This window comes from Schistocerca americana, chromosome X (genome assembly GCF_021461395.2).
Source record: "Schistocerca americana isolate TAMUIC-IGC-003095 chromosome X, iqSchAmer2.1, whole genome shotgun sequence".
Lineage (NCBI taxonomy): Eukaryota > Metazoa > Arthropoda > Insecta > Orthoptera > Acrididae > Schistocerca > Schistocerca americana.
Window position 1 is genome coordinate 85,316,791 of NC_060130.1, and position 21,261 is coordinate 85,338,051.

A 21,261-nucleotide genomic window follows, 5' to 3' on the forward strand; every position below is an offset into this window, starting at 1 on the left:
GTTTTTTGGTATATGATCAGTAAGTTTCCTTCTCTTTGTTCAGGTTAATCAATAACATTTAAAGTTAGCCAAATCACAGCTCTTTCGTTTCCATATGCCCAGTTCATTGAACCACAAGCTGGTTAATGAAAGTGCCAAGAAGGTGTACTAGTACCTTTCGGGATCAGGAATATATGAGGGGGAGGGGGGAGAGGGGGAGGGGGGAGAAGGGGAGGGGGCTGAGGGGGGAGGGGGAGAGGGGAAGGGAGAGGGGGGAGGGGGGAAGAGGGGGAAGAGGGGGGAGAGGGGAAGGGAGAGGGGGAAGAGGGGGAAGAGGGGGGAGAGGGGAAGGGAGAGGGGAAGGGAGAGGGGAAGGGAGAGGGGAAGGGAGAGGGGAAGGGAGAGGGGAAGGGAGAGGGGAAGGGAGAGGGGAAGGGAGAGGGGAAGGGAGAGGGGAAGGGAGAGGGGAAGGGAGAGGGGGGGGAGAGGGGGGGAGAGGGGGGAAAGGGTGGGAGAGGGGGAGATGGGGGAGATGGAGAGGGGGGAGGGGGAGAGGAGGAGAGGGGGAGAGGGGGGACAGGGGGGAGGGGAGGGGAGAGGGGGAAGAGGGGGAAGAGGGGGAAGAGGGGGGAGAGGGGAAGGGAGAGAGGGAAGGGAGAGGGGAAGGGAGAGGGGAAGGGAGAGGGGAAGGGAGAGGGGAAGGGAGAGAGGGGGGGAGAGGGGGGGGAGAGGGGGGAGAGGGGGAGAGGGGAGGGAGAGGGGGGAGAGGGGGGGAGAGGGGGGGAAAGGGTGGGAGAGGGGGGGAGAGGGGGGGAAAGGGTGGGAGAGGGGGAGATGGGGGAGATGGGGGGAAAGGGTGGGAGAGGGGGAGATGGGGGAGATGGGGAGGGGGAGAGGGGAGAGGGGGAGAGGGGGGAGGGGGAGAGGGGGGAGGGGGAGAGGGGGGAGGGGGAGAGGAGGAGAGGGGGAGAGGGGGGACAGGGGGGAGGGAGGGGAGAGGGGGGAGAGGGAGAAGGGGGTGGGAGAGGGAGAGGAGGGGGTGGGAGACAGGGTGGTGAGGGGATACACATGTAGCACAGCAATATAAGAAACGATTTTGGGCTGTTGGAAGCATAGATATGGTAGGAGAACTAGCAGGGTTAAGTTAATAAAGTCAGGAATTTGTGAAAAGGTTAGGAAGATAACTGATTATTTTTCAGTTAAATCCAGAGGAATGACAGAAGTGCAATGAGTTATAAACCAATCATGATGTAACATTTGTGAAAAAACAAAATAACACATTAAAGTAAACAGGAGAATACTGCAACAAAAATACTGACAAGTGAATAATCAACAACTCATCATCACTTTTTGTATTTCCTTCCATCCAAAACAAAGGTATCTATTTTTCCTGTTTCCCTCCCAAAATTCTAATAACAAATGTTTCCATTAATATAAAATATGAAACACTTCCTAATGTTCTACAAATCATATTTACTTGGTCATGAACTGGCTTTCAGTTTCTTAGGCCTACGAAGCCGAAAGACTGCTCATGACCAAATAAATATAATTAGCAGAATATTAGGAAGAGTTTCCTATTTAGTACTATTAACACATTCTGCCAAGCACTGGCAAAAAATTCAGTAAATATTCTACATACAAAAAAAAAAGAAGTGATACAATTGTGATTCAACAGCAAGTACAACACACTTGTTGTGTTATAACTCTTTAATACTAAGTATTTTAATGATAATCAGAAACAACAATACCGCCAATTTCAATCTTTTTTAATTATGTGGAGCAGCGTATAAATGTAGCACCTGTATCACAATGCAGTATTTTATTAAATACACGTCCTAGCAAATCTGCTAATTACAATGTGAGGAATCAAATTTAGAAGAAAGTACAAATGCACAAGATGGACTGTTCAGAATTTCACTTAGGTCACTGGCACTATTTGCTGAGGTTGAATTGTACTAGATTTGTTTTAAGTGAAGCAGCAACAGCTGCTTCTAATATACATATACTGGACAGAAAAACAGTGACACATCTACGTTTTGAATATTCAACCGGACAAATACACTGCATTATTACTTACATTTATTTCCAACACTTATATACAGAAAGTTGCTCTGATAAATGCAAATGCAACTTCAAATAAAAAAGGAGTAATAATTGGCACGACATATAGCATCAATCACACACATCTGTTATAGAATGAGAAATGATGGTACTGTCATACTGTAACTATACTAAAGCTATCACCAATGCTTACTTTAACTGAAAGTATGAATAGCCTTTCAGTTTTGCAATTATGCTTCTCAAAGTAACAAGTCAACAACAAAAGAATAAAACAAAGTCCAGTAGCCTATACTGTGACTGTCAAAATTAATAATGAACAAAGGTACTAATGTAATAAATTCATGTAATTAAATACACACATCGAAAAAGGTTTTGCATCACCTCGGCTCCGAGAGTTCGAGAATCTGTACAATAAATTGGAATAGAGATCAACATAAACATCATTTCCGCCCATTTTAATGCACATGAAAACCACACATTGCAGGTTGTACCAACATACAGCGAGACCTTGAGAGGTGGTGGTCCAGATTGCTGTACACACCGGTACCTCTAATACCCAGTAGTATGTCCTCTTGCATTGACGCACGCCTGTATTCGTCGTGGCATACTATCCACAAGTTCATCAAGGCACTGTTGGTCCAGATTGTCCCACTCCTCAACAGCGATTCAGCATAGATCCGTCAGAGTGATTGGTGGGTCACACCGTCTATAAACAGCCCTTTCCAATCTAACCCAGGCATGTTCGATAGGGTTCATGTCTGGTGAACATGCTGGCCACTCTAGTCGAGCGATGTTGTTATCCTGAAGGAAGTCCTTCACAACACATGCACGATGGGGGCACAAATTGTCGTCCATAAAGACTAATGCCTCGCCAATATGCTGCCGATATGGTTGCACTATGAGTCGGAGGATGGCATTCACATCTCGTACGGCCGTTACGACACCTTCCATGAGCACCAGAGGTGTACGATGGTCCCACATAATGCCACCCCAAAACATCAGGGAACCGCCACCTTGCTGCACTCAGTGGACAGTGTGTCTGACCGGGTTGCCTTCAAACACGTCTCCGACGATTGTCTGGTTGAAGGCATATGCGATACTCATTGGTGAAGAGAATGTGATGCCAATCCTCAGCGGTCCATGCGGCATGTTGTTGGGCCCATCTGAACCACACTGCATGGTGTCAAGGTTGCAAAGACGGACCTCACCATGGATGTCGGGAGCGAAGTTGTGCGTCATGCAGCCTATTGCACACAGTTTGAGTCTTAACACGACGTCCAGTGGCTGCACAAAAAGCATTATTCCACATGGTGGTGTTGCTATCTGAGCCATAATCCGTACGTAGTGGTCATCCACTGCAGCAGTAGCCCTCGGGTGGCCTGAGTGAGGTATGTCATCAACAGTTCCTGTTTCTCTGTATCTCCTCCATGTCTGAACAACATTGCTTTGGTTCACTCCGAGACGTCTGGACATTTCCCTTCTTGAGAGCCCTTCCTGGCACAAAGTAACAATGTGGATGCAATCGAACCGCGGTATTGACCATCTAGGCATGGTTAAACTATAGAGAACACAAGCTGTGTACCTCCATCCTGGTGGAATGACTGGAAGTATGGCTATCAGACCCCCTCAATCTAATAGGCACTGTTCATGCATGGTTGTTTACATCTTTGGGTGGGTTTAGCGACACCTCTGAACAGTCAAAGGGACTGTGTTTGTGATACAATATTCACAGTCAATGTCTATTTTCAGGAGTTCTGGGAACTGGGTTACAAAATAGAAAAAGCACTGAGCAGTACAATAAGTGAATAACCAATGCACTGAACTTTGAAAGATCATTGACTTACAAAATCGAAAGCCGAGCTATTTGTGTGCCTATGCACTAGTACATTCCTTTTATAAATAGTAAATGCTAGACTATTCTTTTTGTTGTGACCCGCCAATCCTTCAAAGTGCCGCCGTGCAGTTACGCGCGTCCTCTACATGCGGCGCTGTCTGCCAGCCATGCAGCAGCAGCGCGACCTAAGCGGCCAGCCAGCCAGTGGCCGCTAGACTTGGACTCAGTTATGATTTGACTGTTAAAGTGTACACACGTCTTACTCTGTTTACTTGATCTGTGACTTTCACGTATTGCGTCTTCCTTGAAATATATTTGTTCAATTTGAAGTTATAACACTTTTGTTATTTTTGCTGTAGTCCTCAGTTTGAAGACTGGTTTGATAAAGCTCCCTAAGCTGGTCTATGTGTTAGTTTATGCTCTTCATCTTTGTGTAACTACTGCAACCTACATCCATTTAAACTTACTTACTGTGGCCATGCCTTTAAGTCACTCTCCCCGATTTGATTTATTATCCCTTTATTACTTATCCTATCTATGCAATTAATCTTCAATATAATTTTGTCCTGTAACACTGCATTTCAACCATTCTCAGACAGTTGCTTATATTCTGTCCAAAATTTTTCACTGTTATATTTAACTAATTATTATTATATTATGATATTTCTTCAACTACTAAATGTCTGCCCCTGGTAGCTGAGTGGTCAGCGCAATGGAATGTCATACCTAGTGGCCCGGGTTCGATTCCCGGCTGGGTCGGAGATTTTCTCCGCTCAGTGACTGGGTGTTGTGTTGTCCTTATCATAATCATTTCATTCCCATTGACATGCAAGTCGCCGAAGTAGCGTCAACTCTAAAGACTTGCACCAGGCGAACGGCCTACCAGACGGGAGGCCCTAGCCACACAGCATTTCCAGCTACTAAATGCAATGACCACATACCATGGGCCCCAGTGCTAGAGCAATCAACACAATTGCTGTACATATTTTAGTACATTATTATGTGAATTTCAGTATCGAATCTTATGTGCCAAGTTTCCAATGTTCCAAAGATATCGAACTTCATATATTTGAAAAAAGAAACGCCGTAAATGAATGCAATATTCTTCTCAACAATTCCACACAGTTTTGTGTAGTCTATCAAATTTATGGATGAGAGAGTAACTTCTTAGTGGGTGCACTTAGTTGCCAATACACCCAACATTTCAACCAACTACCAGGAACTCTGAATATAAAAAAAGACATTTAGCTTCACAATTTATAAAAGATTTATATAAATAAGAAAAATGATATGCTATTACATTTTATGTTAACCCCTCCACAGAACTAATCACTAGTTTGCTAATATATGTTATTGGAAATGACTGAAGTTAGAAGCAGAAAAAAAGGATACTCACAAAAATACAAATAATCCTATTTTAGCTAATTATGAAGAATGAACAATTGCAGTGTCTCCCCCCTCCCTCCCCTCACGCACACACACTTTACAACCTTTTTAAGTAGGAATGGGATATTGCCAACTTTCTACTCTCACTCTACTTTACATGAAGGAAACTGACACAGCAAACACAGCGCAACCCACTGGTATCTTTTATGAAACAAAATAATCGTAACTATTTCATCAGGTTATTGTAATGAAGGATTAAAATTTTAATTTCTCAATATGTTAACAGTAATGTTTCGTATTCTTACCTCTTTATTACTAGTTATGGGCTCCCATTCATTAGAAACTTCCTGTGTGGGAACATGTGATGTCATTACATTATGTGCATCTAACTGGGCTGTAGGTTCTGAAGGGTGGTTCCAATATTCTGTCTGTTCTGCAGGTTTGGCTGTTTCTACATAAAAGAACAAACTGAATATAAGTTCATGATGATCTATAAATGAATAAAACAAAACTGCACATATTAAAGGACAATTGATTCTAAAAACTATAATATAAAATGAATTGAACAACTATAAACCCTAATGGTACACCATTCACGTGTACAGAAAATCACATTACAATTCAATTACCATATTGTTTTTAATATCAAAGACAGAGTCTTTACTGTAGGTACAATGTTTCCAGACTGGGTTCCATAGTTTACTTAACTGTTAGTTTTTGAAGTTCTTGAATTAACTCATAGCTGTTTTAACTGTGAAAAATTTTCAGAAATCATCTTTCACTACACTAAAAGATATTACAATTCATTCTGTGTCTTCTTCATTACAGCCCAAAAATTTTCTTTTTGTGTTAAGGACTGGTGAAATGAGTGCTTATCTACAAAACTTTATGTTGCCTGTGTTGAATGAATTTGCCTGTTGTCATTGGGTAGCTACTCACCAACCATCATCTGTTTCTGTAAGAAATAATACGCAAAGAATTGCAACAAACAAGACAAATGTTTTAACACATGTGAAGGGTCTTTAGGAGGGTATTGTTTGGTAAGCAACTGAAGTATGACTTTTGGATAATAACATAAACAGGGGGACTGTGCTGCAGCTCAGCAGGTGCTGAATGTAGATTTGGCAATTGATAGTATGTCCAGGAACAAACCATTTCCACATTTATTGACAAGCACATTGGGTTAACACTACCATAGTAATTGAGATGTGCTTCAACACTGGCTGCTGCTAATCAGCACTCACACACTGGAATATGGCAGATGAGTGTTCATTTGAAATTACATGTTTCACAACTGAAGTGGAAATAATAATAAAAATGGAAAGTAAGAATAACTACAGTAAGAATGAATTAGACACACACATTCCAGTTCTGGACTGAACTGAAGTTTATTCAAAGAAATACGTCACCTAAAATGAAAAACAAATCACTAAGTTGCAGACAGGCACAATTAAAAGACACTTACACAAAGCTTTCGGTCACAGCCCTCATTAGCAAATGAGAAACAAGAAAACACACACCATCGATACATGTAAGCAACATCTTATGCACACAACTGCCAAACTCTGGTAGCTCGGGCCACCTCATGCACACGATGCCAACTCTGGCAGCTCGGGCCAGATGCCCAAGTTGCCAGAGTTGGCGAACACAAGTGTGTGAGGTGTGCTTCCATGTGTGTATGACTGGGGTGTGTTTCTTGTGTTTCTTTGTTTCTCTTTTGCTGATGAAGGCTGTGGCCAAAAGCTTTGTATAAGTGTCTTAACTGTGCCTGTCTGCAACTTAACATGTCTTCTTTACAGTAAGTAGCAATCTATTTTTTCCTACATTATTCATATTTCTACATGGCATTTCCATTGTTTAAATATATCACTCTGACAGTTGTAGGTTTTCTGAGAAGCGTGCCAGCAGAAAATATGATTGAGGTGGAATAGTTTGTGCACGAATAGCGTCCCTGAATAACAGTAATTTTATAATGTGAAAAAACCGTGTATACGGCAGATTACCAAATCATTAAAATTTCCTATGAGCAGTTCATACTACTTTTTACATGTTTCTCTACTATGTAATAGACACTGTAATAAAATGAATTAATCAAGAATATGATTTCAAGCAGGTTCACTCGCAAACAACTTCACATTGTTTTTCCCTTCATCTTAAAAATTATCAAGTGAGAAGAATGCACAGAAACTGCATTTCTAAGCAAACCACAGTTACTTAAGAGACCATAGCTTCAATTCTGGTTCTCTCTCTCTCTCTCTCTCTCTCTCTCTCTCTCTCTCTCTCTCTGTGTGTGTGTGTGTGTGTGTGTGTGTGTGTGTGTGTGTGTGTGTGTGTGTGTGTGTAAACACTAGTACCACCATACAACCAAAGGTGACTGACATCAGAAGTTAACCCTTTGACTGCTGTTGACGAGTTTACTCGTCATGCTGCGTGCCGTTCCCTGGGTGCTAATGACGAGTATAGTCGTGGCCGCCAGTTTTCCCCTGAGCGCTGTTGACGAGTTAAGTCGCACCCACTTGCCGGCCCCTGAGCGCTGATGATGAGTATAGGCGCGCCCCTACCTGAGTGCTGATGACGAGGTAACTCTGACAGCAGACTTCCCGTCCCATGTCTCGGTAGCCTTTCACAGTTCTGGCCGCTAGCTTGTCTGTTGTGAGCCTAGGCTTCACACTACAGTTCACTGTCCATTATAATTATCCGGGCTGTTATGCCGTGGTCGGTTGATGAATTTTCTCTCAATTCCCAACGTTTCGTCTCCGACTGCGGGAGACATCTTCAAGGGGTCCGTAGGTCGATGAAAGGTTCAACACACCCACTGGCTCGCTACTGACTGCCGCTAAATTCCGTGTCCGCGAGCTCCCGTGAAGCGGTGTGATGTCACATGTTTTGAAAATGTCAGTGCAATTGGCCACTGTCCGTCGCCGTCGCCATCACCCAGTAGTGGACGGGTGGTACACATCTTCTTTAACACCGGCATCCATATACCGTTTAATTTCACGCCCTCCTCCTTTCGGTTGAAATTATTTGGGTGTTTAGCGATTTCGATTGCCTCCCTGTAGAGCCTTTCGTAGTATCCGCTTGCGGCCGCTAGTACTTGCGGCTCCTCGAAACGAATATTGTGGTTCCCTGGCTGCAAAGCATGCTCCGCAACAGCTGATCGTTCCGTTTCTCTTCTTCTACAATTTCCCTTGTGCTCTTCCAAACGTTTAGAAACAGTTCTTTTAGTGGTACCCACATAAACACCACCACAGCTGCATGGGATCCTATACACTCCAGCTTTTTCCTAAGGTTTGCGAGCGTCCTTGGCAGGCTTAAGGTATTCCTGTATCTTGTATGGGCTTGTAAATTACGGTACTATTCCACTTCGTCAAGATCCTCCCTATTCTTTCCGTTACATTTTTAACAAACGGCAGGAAAACCTTAGATTTTGCAGCAACCTGTACGTCAGTATGATTTCTGCATGGCTGCCTCAACGCACGTATTATTTCGGCGGACGAATATCCGTTCTTCATTAGTGCATTGTGGAAATGTTCCATCTCAGCGTCGAGCAACTCAGGTTCACAAATATTTATAGCTCTGTCCGCTAACGTCTTGATAACACCCCGCTTCTGTTGTGGGTGGTGTTTCGAATCCCGGTGCCAATAACAGTCCGTGTGCGTGGGTTTGCAGTATACTGAGTGGCCCAAACTACCATTTTCGTTTCTAAAAACAAGCACATCGAGGAAATGTACTTTGCCGTCTACCGGAATTTAGCGGCAGTCAGTAGCGAGCCAGTGCGTGTGTTGGATCTTACATCGACCTACGGACCCCCTTGAAGATGTCTCCCGCAGTCGGAGACGAAACGTTGGGAATTGAGAGAAAATTCATCAACCGACCACGGTATAACAGCCCGGATAATTATAATGGACATGATATTTCCGGCCGTGAAAGTCTACATTTTAGTATACTACAGTTCACTGTTCATCGGAATTTACATCAGTGTTCTTAACATCCTGTATTTTACAAGGAAAATGGCAAGATGTCATGGTTGCACTGAGGAAGAAATCATGAAGATTCTTACGAGGAGCGACAGTGAGTGTGAACTACTTGATTTTGACGAAAGTGATAACTCTTCTACAGAGTCCAAAAGCTCTTTCATAAACCATCCACGTCAGCAGGGGTGTCACAGCTGTCTCATATTTCAACAAGAGATGTTAGTTTTTCTGAATCTGAAGAATCAGAAAGTGATAGTGAAACGCCTATGAAGAAAGCACATCTTAGTGATATATTTGACTGGAAAGAAAATGACTTTCAGCCAGTTAATCACGCATTTGATGATACGCTGTTGGGACATGTGTGTCAAATAGGGAACGAGTCAAGTATTCTGTCAGTTTTCATGTTATTCTTTACACAAGAACTGATGAAATATATAGCTGACGAAACAAATCGGTTTTATTTATTCACCAAGGAGAATACTCCCGAATCAGTGCATTCTCGAATCTCAAAGTGGAAAGATACTGGATATGAAGAAATGCATTGTTTCATAGCTGTTTGTCTTCTGATGCCTCACATGAAAAAACTGAAAATTAGCGAATACTAGACCAGAGATGTTCTTCTAAATATGCCAATTTTTAGTGAACTCACGTCAAGAGACCGATTTTTGTTACTTATGAGAGTGTTACATTTCACTGACAACTCTGCTAATACTGGAGGAGACAGATTATTCAAAATTAGGACATTGTCAATAAAGTTCGTACAGCTTTCTGTTGTGCATTTAATCAACATCAGAAACTCTGCATTGATGAAAGTTTGTTATTATTCAAAGGACGCTTATCTTTCAGTGACTGTACGATTGACTATGTCTTGGATTTCATTGTTTATACAGGGGCATCAACAGAAACTGAGTTCCACAATTTGGGGAAAAGTGGTGACATAGTGGCTACACTTATGAAGCCCTACTTAGAACGTGGACATACCCTATACGTTGATAACTGGTACTCAAGCCCAGACTTGTTTGCCTGGCTTCACAGTAATGGGACGAACGCATGTGGTACTATCTGTAAGAACAGACGCAACATGCCGAAACTTCAGAAGAAACTGGAACGTGGAGATATTCAATTTATGTGTACTGATACAATGCTTGCTATAAAGTGGTGTGACAAAAGGGAAGTGTGGATGTTGGCCACATGTAACACCACAGAAATGGTTGATACGGGAAAGATTGACAGGAATACTGCAGAAAAAATTAAGAAACCACAAAGCATTGTAGATTATAACTTGAATATGGGAGCAGTTGACCGCTCTGCTATGCTGCTTAGCTCTGTCGGATGTATACGGAAAACAATGAAGTGGTATAAAAAGTTCTTTTTTCACGTTCTAGATCTGTTAACAGGTCGTAAAATGACGATAGCAGTTTTTCATCTGTCACTGGTAAGGGAACTTACAGAAACGTATGCGTTAGAGCGCAGAAAAGCTGGCAGAGGAAGATGTTCTGATGATAATGCTCTAAGATTTGTGGGAAGGCATTTTCCAGACATTATAACAAGTGAGTAATCCAAGAAAAGTTCGCTAACGCGTAGATGCATTTTTGCTGGAAACAAAAAGTGCGTTGAGAAAGCAGGTACGAATGTAAAACTTGCAAGGTACCATTGTGTGTTGTACCCTGTTTTGAAAAATACCACACAAAACAGAGAAAAAAAAAAAAAAATTACAAAAAGGGAAAAACAAAATAAAAATGTTTTTAACTTCGCCAGCGCCGGTCCAAAGCCAGGATCAAAAAGAAGGATGGGAAACATATTCACAAAGTGTTAAAGTAATGCCTAAATTTACAGTTCATGACTTTGAATTTTCTCTACAAGTGAATTTAATGTGCTAACAAAAAGACAAGAGATTTCACAGCTTTCAAATGTTGGAAAATCTGTTAAATGCTTATGTGCAACAATCACAAGTATTGTACAAATTTCGTCAAAGAAACAAAATTGCGCATAATCGGGTAATTACTAAGCGCAACAAATATTCGGGCAATTCAGCGATACAAACAGTAGGCCATGTGAAATTTCGTATCACACCAGAATAGGAATTTAACGACATGAAGTAAAATTGTTCTTACCGTTGCTCACAGTAAATTCCGATGTTGTTGTGCGATATGAAAGATGATCTGTATGTCGCCTTCTCCTACAAACGGCATAATACGGTGTTCTGAACAACAAAAATAACGTTGAGTAATCTATAATCTATGGCTTATTTTATTCGTTCTTGAGTTAGTACGGTGAGGAATGCATAGATAAATGCAGACATTATAAACGGGTATCCAAGAAAGAACAATAAAATATTGATGTAAAGCTAAAGAATCACGTCGCTTTCGGCATAATCTACAAAAATCGTGCAAGAAAACTACAAGCAGGATATCATTCTTGGTGATGGAAAATAGTTTTACCACACAGTTTGATTCTGTAGTAATTCACCTGAAGGGGAACTATGTAGTGAGAGCATTTACGAGTATTCTGTATCAGCCGTGAGAAGACACAATATTTCGCGTGGAGTCGCAGTCAAGGCAGAAATATTCAGCACAGGGCAGGTGGGGCAGCGAGGGGCGCTCCGCCCCAGGCGGCAGCTCGAGGGTCAGGCACATTAGTGCAGGTATACGGATGACAGCGCAGGCCGCAGCGCCTCAGCGCCTCAGCGTGCCAAGCGGATCGTGCGCCTCCAGCAGTCAAAGGGTTAAAGACAGTGAAAATTCCTAAACAATGGGTGATGTGCCTTAACTCCGAGCCTCTTTTTCTTTTTTGACCAGGATGAGAGCAAGAATCCAGGCACAATTTAAGCAAAAACTTCGCTCTCTATTTATAAGGTTACTTGCTTATTTATAATCAACTGCTTCCTTGATAAAACTGCTCCAATTGCTAGAAGTGCATGTGGACTCTCCGTGTTAATATATTCCATGGAATGACCGGTGCCAAGACAATGTGCTGCAATTTTCAATTTGCTCGGCTGTTGTAAGCAGGGGTGACACTTATATTCAGTACACTGGACCTCCACAGTTCTGATATTCTGACCAATATTCAATATGCCACAACTGCTAGGAATACAACAGACATCTGTCTTATGCAAATCACGACCATCCTTAATGGAACTGAAAAGAACCCTAATCTTAGATGGAGGCTGTAAAACATATGTCACATCATATTTCCATAGAACATAACCAGTCTTCTTGGAGATGCTCCCTGCATAAGGCAGAAGGCTGTAGATCTCGGTGCCAACTCAGTATCATCATCACTCACTCAGTGCAAGTTCCATCAATAGCGCAATGCATATCTGATCTGTCCTTCGCTATATCCATTCTGACAGAAGGCGACATCAAGAAAGGTTAACTAAGCTGACGAACACTCAGGGTTTGAAATGATGTGGGCCCTGTGAACCATGGTACGAAGTACCCCTAAGTGCTGAGCTAGATGGTGGCAAGTATTACCCTATAGAGACAAGTCAGTGTGAGTAGGCTTCCAATAAACCAAATGTCCTAAGATATCGGATTTTGGTTGTGCCATGTTCAATATGCCTGCCATCACTGGCGATGATGTGGCACAAGCGAATAGTTCAATTCTGTATGACCCACTGAAGTGTCGGAGCATCGATGCTGTCAATGACCTCCTGAATGGCTGTTTTCAGTTCAGCAAAGGTTTTGGGGTTACTGCTGCACACTTTGTCTTTCTTATAGCCCCACAAAAAGGAGTCACATGTGCTCAGATATAAAGAATATGGCAGCCAATCGAGGCCCATGCCAGTGGCCTCTGGATACCCCAGAGCCAGGATGCAGTCCTCACAGTGCTCCTCTAGGACATCAAGGATTTTCCTGCTTCGATGGGATTGAGCTCAGTATTGCACAAACCACGTCTTATCGAAATCAGAGTCACTTAGGATAATTAAGATGAAATCATCTTCCAAAACCTTTGTGTAGTGTTCGGCAGTTACCATGCCATCGAGGAATGTGGCACCAATTATTCTGTGACTGGACATCGCACACGACACAATTGCCAGTTGAGGGTGAAGATACTTCTGGATTGTGAAATGTGGATTCGCAGTCCCTCAAATGTACCAATGTTGCTTACTGCCGAACCCATCCAAATGAAAGTGGGTTTCGTCGCTGAACAAAATCGTGCAATGGGCATACTAATTTCATCATGCCCCACAGCCAGCTGTGCAGTCTGAATGTCCTAACATGTACAGTTCGGAAGTGATAACAATTTCATTTCATATAGTTCAATAATTAACACCCTGTATCATCAACTGTCCTCCTGACCAACAAATCCAGGGAAGGGAAGGCAGCCATCTTTTTCCACCTCCATCATGAAACAAGTATTCAGGTGGGTCAAATTCAGGTGTACTAAGAAGTCATTCAAATTCTCATTGCCATGAGGCCAAACAACAAACGTCCCATCTACTTACCTGAAGAAACATACAGGTTTCAAATTCACCAACTCCAAGGTACATTCCTTGAAGTTCTCCATAAACAAATTTGCAATAATAGGTGACAAAGGGCTACTCATCACAACTCAATCTGTCATCATAGCATTGGTCACTAAATAAAAAGTAAGTGAAAGACAACACATGTCAACTCCAAGGTACATTCCTTGAAGGTTTCCATAAACAAATTTGCAATAATAGGTGACAAAGGGCTACTCATCACAACTCAATCTGTCATCATAGCATTGGTCACTAAATAAAAAGTAAGTGAAAGACAACACATGTCAAGATAGGATTGTTAATTCAACAACAAACCTAACCTCAAGTAACCGTAATGGGTCAGCAACTGATACGATGGGAAATGCGTTTTCCTATCTCCATATAACAACATTAGAGTCCTTTTACGTTCCATTAATGATGGTCTTAGTTTGAGTAAGGCGGGTGTCTACCATATTCCTTGCAGTTGTGCTACGTTGTATATTGGTCTGACTACCAGGACTGTGGAGGTCCAGTGTACTGAGCATTAGACACACACACACACACACACACACACACACACACACACACCAGCTGGACAAATTGGTATTGCAGAACATTGTCTTGGCAGTGGTCATCCTATGGAATTTAACAACATGGAGATTCTGGCATGCACTTCCAGCTATTGGGATAGTGTTACTAAGGAAGCAGTTGAGATTAAGTTAGGAAGTAACTTTGTAAACAGATTTTCACAATCGATAACTTTACCATCAGTCACCTTTGGTTGTGTGGTGTCACTGGTGTTCACACACAGAGAGAGAGAGAGAGAGAGAGAGAGAGAGAGAGAGAGAGAGAGAGAGAGAGAGAGAGTGTGTGTGTGTGTGTGTGTTGACTTGCTCTGCAAACTGAAATTTTAAATTCACTTGCATACCACTTACTTGCTGCAGTTTTGCCTTGAAAATGACACGGTCGTCACCTCTCGAAATATTGTCAGTCATGGACAACATTACAGAGCTGCATTCCCATAAGTTACTTGAACAAATGTCAGTTTGATCATACAAAGTTTTACAACAGTGAATTCTGCTCTTGTAACAGATATGCACCACAAACACTACAGTCTGACAGTTCAAAATTAGATGTCCTGCAGTTCCACCAAATCATCTCAAGTGACTGACTGGACAGATTCTTACTGATAATCACAAACAGTTTTTGCTGAAATTTGGTTCTAAGACCACCTGTTGAGTGCAGTGAATGTACTTTGCAAAAGAAGCAACATGTAATTTAATATTTTCTATGGTCACTGTCTCAGTTACGGGAAACAGGCAGTTCAGGCTGCATTTCAACTGGTTCTTGCTTCTCACACTGTTTAGACGGGCAACAGCTAATTTTAAGGATGTAAGCCAATGCAGATTTTCTATATTCTGGTCTGCATGAATTAGAGTTCTCTTCTGCGTATGCAATAGGCTTTTCTGGTTCTTATAGAAATCTAATTTTTAGGTGCTACAGCACTAAGATAAAGGGTTTCACCTTCAACACCAGTTAGTGAATTCTCGTAGGATGTTGTTTCTTGAGCCCAGTTAGGGTTCTGTGGTGCTTGGTAGACAGAATATTGTTCTTGTTGCCATCCATCCCCATAATGTGAAGATTCCTACAGGCAAACAGAGCATATGAACAAAAGACAAATTTGGGTAAGAAAATAAATAAATAAAGTTGCAATCAATTAAAACTACCTGAATTGGCTGCATCATTTCTTCTGTTGTTTCAGCAGGCAGGTAAGTGGGTGGTAGTTGTTCCACTGAACTCATATTGGAGCCATTGTCTTCCTGATTTACATACATAACCTGTAAGGGCAAGAAACATTTTGATATTTATTCAATTTTCTCCAAGAACTTCACTACAATGATTCATTACATATTCTGACAACAAGCTCACACTTTCCTGCATACTTCAGTTACTTTCCATCTTTCTTATCAGACCTGGTGGACATCTGTATGTGAGAGATCATAAATGGAGCAAGTATGCATCTAATGGTAAGGACTGCATACACTAGAAATCAAGTCAGTGCTATACTGGCTTCCTTCATTCCTCTTTTAGTTGTACAAGTATGACGAGTCTGAGAATGGTGGTGCTGCAGTCACTCCCTACTCATCGACCCAGTCTGTCTTACTGAAGCATGCTACAGTGGGACTAGGAGTGACTTAGTATGGAAGCTAAGTGCACAAATATGCTATTTTAAAGTTGCATTGCCAGGGCAATGTGACAATGTGTAGGGTGGAAGATTAAAATTAAGTGATGCAGTGCATACGAGGTAAATGTGCTTCACTAGAGGAAGAGTGATGCCTGGAAAAAGCTCAGTGCTATAGTCCACAATTCAGATAAAACCATACAAAGTTCGGGCAGTGCAAACAAAATGGTTATACTCTTGTTTATGCCACCTCCACTGGGAGAAAATGTGTGACCAATCAAACAAAAACTGGGCACAGAGCAATATCATAGCAACCTGTGTTTATGGGCTAATAGTGAGTTGTATAACTTATCATTCATTTCTGTAGCTTTGCTGAAGGCTGTAATAAATTTATTTTAGTAATTAACCACCACTTAGAGAATACACTTCATCCTCGTGTCCTGTTTTCTTGTACTGTCTTCATACACACATTCCTGTGTCAAAAGTGTGTGCATATCTCACTCACACTCACACTCTCTCTCACACACACACACACACACACACACACACACACACACACACACACACAGAGAGAGAGAGAGAGAGAGAGAGAGAGAGAGAGAGAGAGAGAGAGAGAGCGCTAACTGCCCAGTCATTGTATTGGTATCTAATAACTGATGCCGAATGGTTGCCTATATAGTGGTAATACCGCAACCCTTGGTTGTGCTTGCAAAGGCAGGCACACACTCCTTTTTACACTGGTACTCTCCACTAGCACATGACAACAGACTCATGTGAGGAGCTTCCAATTAAATGGGCTGTGGTGGAGACTCACTGGTTGAGACTCCGAGCTTACAGAAACAGTGAGTTCGGAGATGACATAACGGGAGTTGCACGCAAGCATAAATAGCTTAATTCTGATTCGAATTGTATGTATGATTGTGAGTGTCAGTGAAATTAACCATTTTTTAACATGCATGAAATGATTGCTGTCATGTTCAGGACATTGTGTAAATTTTGAAGAATTTAATCTAATTTTTACTTCCATATCTTCCTTTACTTGTTGTTGCACTTAGTACTGCTTTGTATTTGTGTGATACAATGAATGTATACAAAATGTATCTGTCTTATCTACAATCTATTTTCTAAGCATTAAATCTCTATTATCAGGGTTTTTGTTGCATATGTGAGATCACATTTTGAAAGATATACAGGGAGCTCATAAATGGTCTGAAAAGCTTGTAAGGCTGCTGCAGGGTAGGCTGTACAGAGAAATAGCTGCCAAAAAAGAATTCAATATTTTGTACCATTTCAGAATTAATGAATATTGAAGTTAGCCAATCAGTCCACTGTGTGCACAAATTCCAGCAGCCTGCCAGATACAATTAGTGTCAGTTATTCTCATAACATAGATGATAGTGCACAAGACTGCTTAGACTTTGGCTCAGATTCGATCCCTACCATCGTCCCACGTCCAATTTTTGTATCGCTCTCTTGTTCAGTTTTAGCAAAGTGAACGAAGAACACATTAGGCAAAATTGTATCTGGTAGGCTACTTGAATGTGAGTGCACAATGGCCTGATTGGCTCACTTCAATCTTAATGAACTTGGAAAAGGCACAACATACTGACTTTTTTTCTTAGTGATTACTGCTCAACACAACATACCCTGCAACATCCTTACAAGCTTTTCAGACCATTTGTGACCACGTTGTATAAACGGTACAGTTGTCATCAACATGAAGGATGGTCTGAACAACATGGTAATATGCACTTTTCTTCCTCCAATCTCTGAACTGACTCTCCAGCCAGTTACAGGAGAATCTACAGTTTGAAGTGGACTCCAAACCACGATAAAACTCAGATTTTTTCACATTAGCATTCACTGCCAGAGGTAAAAGAAGTGAAAGTGACAGATAAAAATCTTAGGACTGACCCACAGCTGAATTCGAAACCTTTGAATTTGTAGTTTGGAACTTACATATAAGCTGTATTCTAGATATACATTTTTGTTACACAGGCCAACAAGTTGTAAAAGTAGATACAGGAAATAAGAGCAAGTCTGGGGAAATTCAAGAATTTCTTGGTGTATTTCACAAGACTCTCAAGAACGTAAGCACACTTCTAACACAACTATTTCGTATCAATCAGCATCTGATGACAGCAACAGGCTCACATAATTTGTGTAATGGGCCAATAGGCTAAGCCATAAACAGGTATGGCCTCCTATTCACAATGAATAGCACATGCTAAATCTCTTAGACCTGCAATGACAATCAACATGTGAGAAAAATTCATTCATTTCATCAGCAGTGCATACTGTTGGCAACAAGGAAGATAGTGTGAGCCTGGGAATATTTTCCAGCGGTCCCAGAAAATAAAATGCAATGATGTATTTATTTCCAGTACATTATCTTCAAAAACTGAAATACATTGTGCATCACTCTATATTTGAAGAACCATGATATATTTTAAGGCAGTCAGACTCATAGTTATATAATTATTCAAAATGAAACACTGTATTAAATAAATAAAACTTAAGCAGTCATTCACTTTAGGAGCACAAAAAGTATTAAGCTCTTAGGGTATTCTATTTTTCTTTCAATATTCTGTGGTTACAATTGTTATGTGAATGTGTATTTGATACTGACAAGAAGTGCTCTGGGACAAAGGCAATTTGACACTGTCTGTGGACAAATTACTGTGACTGTATCACTACACAGAGAAGGCTGAAAATTTGAAATTTTAACAGAAATTAGGTCACAAATTTTAAAAACTTCTGGAAGTGGCTTCACTGTAATGATTTTATTTGCAATAAGATGGCTTTTAGTACAGGATTCAAAGATGTTCCACAAAGTTAATCATAAGTACGTCATAAGACTGGTGTGTCTTCAGCTGTTTGGAGTGATGTACAGGACGAATATTCCTTTATTTGTGCATGTATATTGGGAACAACTGTCATCATGGAAGATAATATAATTTATCTAAAGCAAAGCTTTGCAAGCCTCCATATAGTGTGTGGTGGTGGATACTTTCTGTGTCGCTGTTTCCAACCCAAATCTAGTTTTTTTGCACTCCTACAGAGTTAGCTTCAGTATTTCAATATACCATGTTGCTCGTTACTCCATATGAAATCAAGATTACCAATTACATCCCATTATGCACCCCAAAGCAAGCAATTACTTCAGAACTTTGTGGTTGAAAGTACAGTACATATAAGGCCGCAGATCTATCTTTTTGGTGTCAAGTTAAAAATACAAGTAAAATCAGCAAACTAAATATATGTGATAGAAATAAAAAATTATATAGGTTTATTATGAACTGAATAAACTATGTTTCTGTGTTGTTTTATTTGGCTTTAATGACTGTTCAGGATTTAAAAAAAAAATTGACTTAATAAACATAAGAAGGTATAAAACGTGTGTTTTGGTTCATCATCCAAACTACGTTTCGTTCTACGTCATTCGTTTTTATAAGGAAACTGTTGCCCCATATTAACTTTGAGCATTGGTTCTGGCAAATATAGCAAAAATACAGTCATTTAAAGCTACATTCAGACTGCACACAACTGATGCATGCTGACTGTGAGTTTGAGCATACAGTTGAGACCATGACTGCCATGCCTAGCTGATATGCAGTTAACTCTGTAACTTCTGTCCTAAGGTGTAGTTCTTACATTATCAGCATATGTGCACACGCCCTACCAGTCTTATTCTCCAACATGATCATCTCTTTTCCTGAAAGAAGGATCCTCTGGTCCTGGATGCTCGGATTTTTGCAACATGTTTTGTGTGCCTCACTGCTGGCTCATGATAAGTACCGTATTTACTCGAATCTAAGCCGCACTTTTTTTCTGGTTTTTGTAACCCAAAAAACCGCCTGCGGCTTAGAATCGAGTGCAAGGCAAGCGGAAGTTCTGAAAAATGTTGGTAGGTGCGGCCACAACTAACTTCTGCCGTCGAATATATGTAGCGCTACACAGGCATGCTTTGTAGGCACAAAGATAAATACTGGCGCCAAAACCTCTGCGTAGTAAATAAATTTAAAAAAAAAAAAAAAAAAAAAAAAAAAAAAAAAAAAAAAAAAAAAAGGGTGGAAAACGAGCTTTTTTTTCTCCGCCCCGAGTTTCGACCACTGCAGTTTCATACATTATCCGACAAAGTAAATACAAATTCCGAATTGTTCACCTTCGAATGTAGCAGAATTTCAATGTACTATGAAAATCCGACTGGCAAGACTGTTTGGGATGTTTGTCAATATGGCCAACTCTACGTTCTGAATTTTTTCCTACCTGTGAGAAGAGATGGTTGCTAATAGGAACCTGATGAAATGTGAATCACATGCAGTATTCCCTTCACCATAAGAATAATACGAATATAAACATTTTGTCATGTATTCTTTCGTGTTTGCTGTTATTTCATTTAAATCCTGTCTGCCTAATAAACTACGAAACTAGAGTGAGACAACAGCAAACGCGGAAGAATATACGTATCGTGTCATATTTATATTCGTATTATTATTATGCCTAATAGTGATACGGTCAAAAACGAAGCACGGCAACTGACTAGATTTTTAAATCTAAGATGACTCTAATTTATGTGCAGAATTTGATGTAATAAAGAAGCGGCCACAAAGATTTTCAAATGGAGAAAAATTTTCGCCTAACTCTCGTTCAGAACATGTTCTATCATATGCAATCCATTATTTCGTTCTTGTTGATCATTATCAGAGTAGGCAGCAGTGTAAGTAACAACAAATAGCAGTTTCTTGCCATTGTTTCGCTAATGAGACGATTCCTCTCTCTCTCTCTCTCTCTCTCTCTCTCTCTCTCTCTCTCTCTTTTTTTATTTTATTTAAAAAAGCAGTGGTAGCGTGCACAAAAGCAATCCATGCTGCGAGCGGCGACAGGTCGTAAACACTCATTATCAGATTGCGACAAACAATGCATGACACAGTAAAGTAATGCATTTTCAGCTTAGAGTGACGTAAACACCTATAACAAAGAGAACGGCACTTATCAGATCAAAGCAAAATAAGCAATCGATTCAAACCAGACGAAGCATGTGAAAAAGGAAGGGTACCCGTATAAATACGGATGGAGCGCCTGACGCAAAGCAATGGCTACCTGGTAAAGCTTAACTGCTAAGCTTACGACTCGAACCAAACTACTGTAGCTGTATTGTCATTCATTCGACCTAAATTGTGTCTCATATTACAATGGACCAACTTTGTTTTGATTTGGAGGTGCGGCCTAAAACTTTTCTCTCCCCTTGAATTTCGAGTCTCAAATTTCAGGTGCGGCTTAGATTTGAGTGCAGCTTAGATTCGAGTAAATACGGTAGAATAGTCATATCTCTAAAGCTGATTGTATTTAAATTATGTAAATCCTTTTACTGGCGAGATGTTTTACCAACTGTGATGAA

The 21,261-nt window shown here is 40.9% G+C and overlaps 1 protein-coding gene across 3 annotated transcripts in view; it reads right to left on the bottom strand.

The window, feature by feature from the left end:
- The window catches only part of LOC124556598 (protein transport protein Sec16A-like), a 233,192-nt gene that overhangs the window by 25,999 nt on the left and 185,932 nt on the right, over window positions 1–21,261 (bottom strand). For all 3 annotated transcript variants that reach the window (XM_047130565.1, XM_047130564.1, XM_047130566.1), the window contains 3 exons: window positions 15,406–15,516; window positions 15,203–15,323; window positions 5,566–5,711 (listed from right to left, as the gene is read on the bottom strand). In XM_047130565.1, the coding sequence (XP_046986521.1) occupies window positions 5,566–5,711; window positions 15,203–15,323; window positions 15,406–15,516 (378 nt within the window). The remainder of the gene's footprint in view (window positions 1–5,565; window positions 5,712–15,202; window positions 15,324–15,405; window positions 15,517–21,261) is intronic.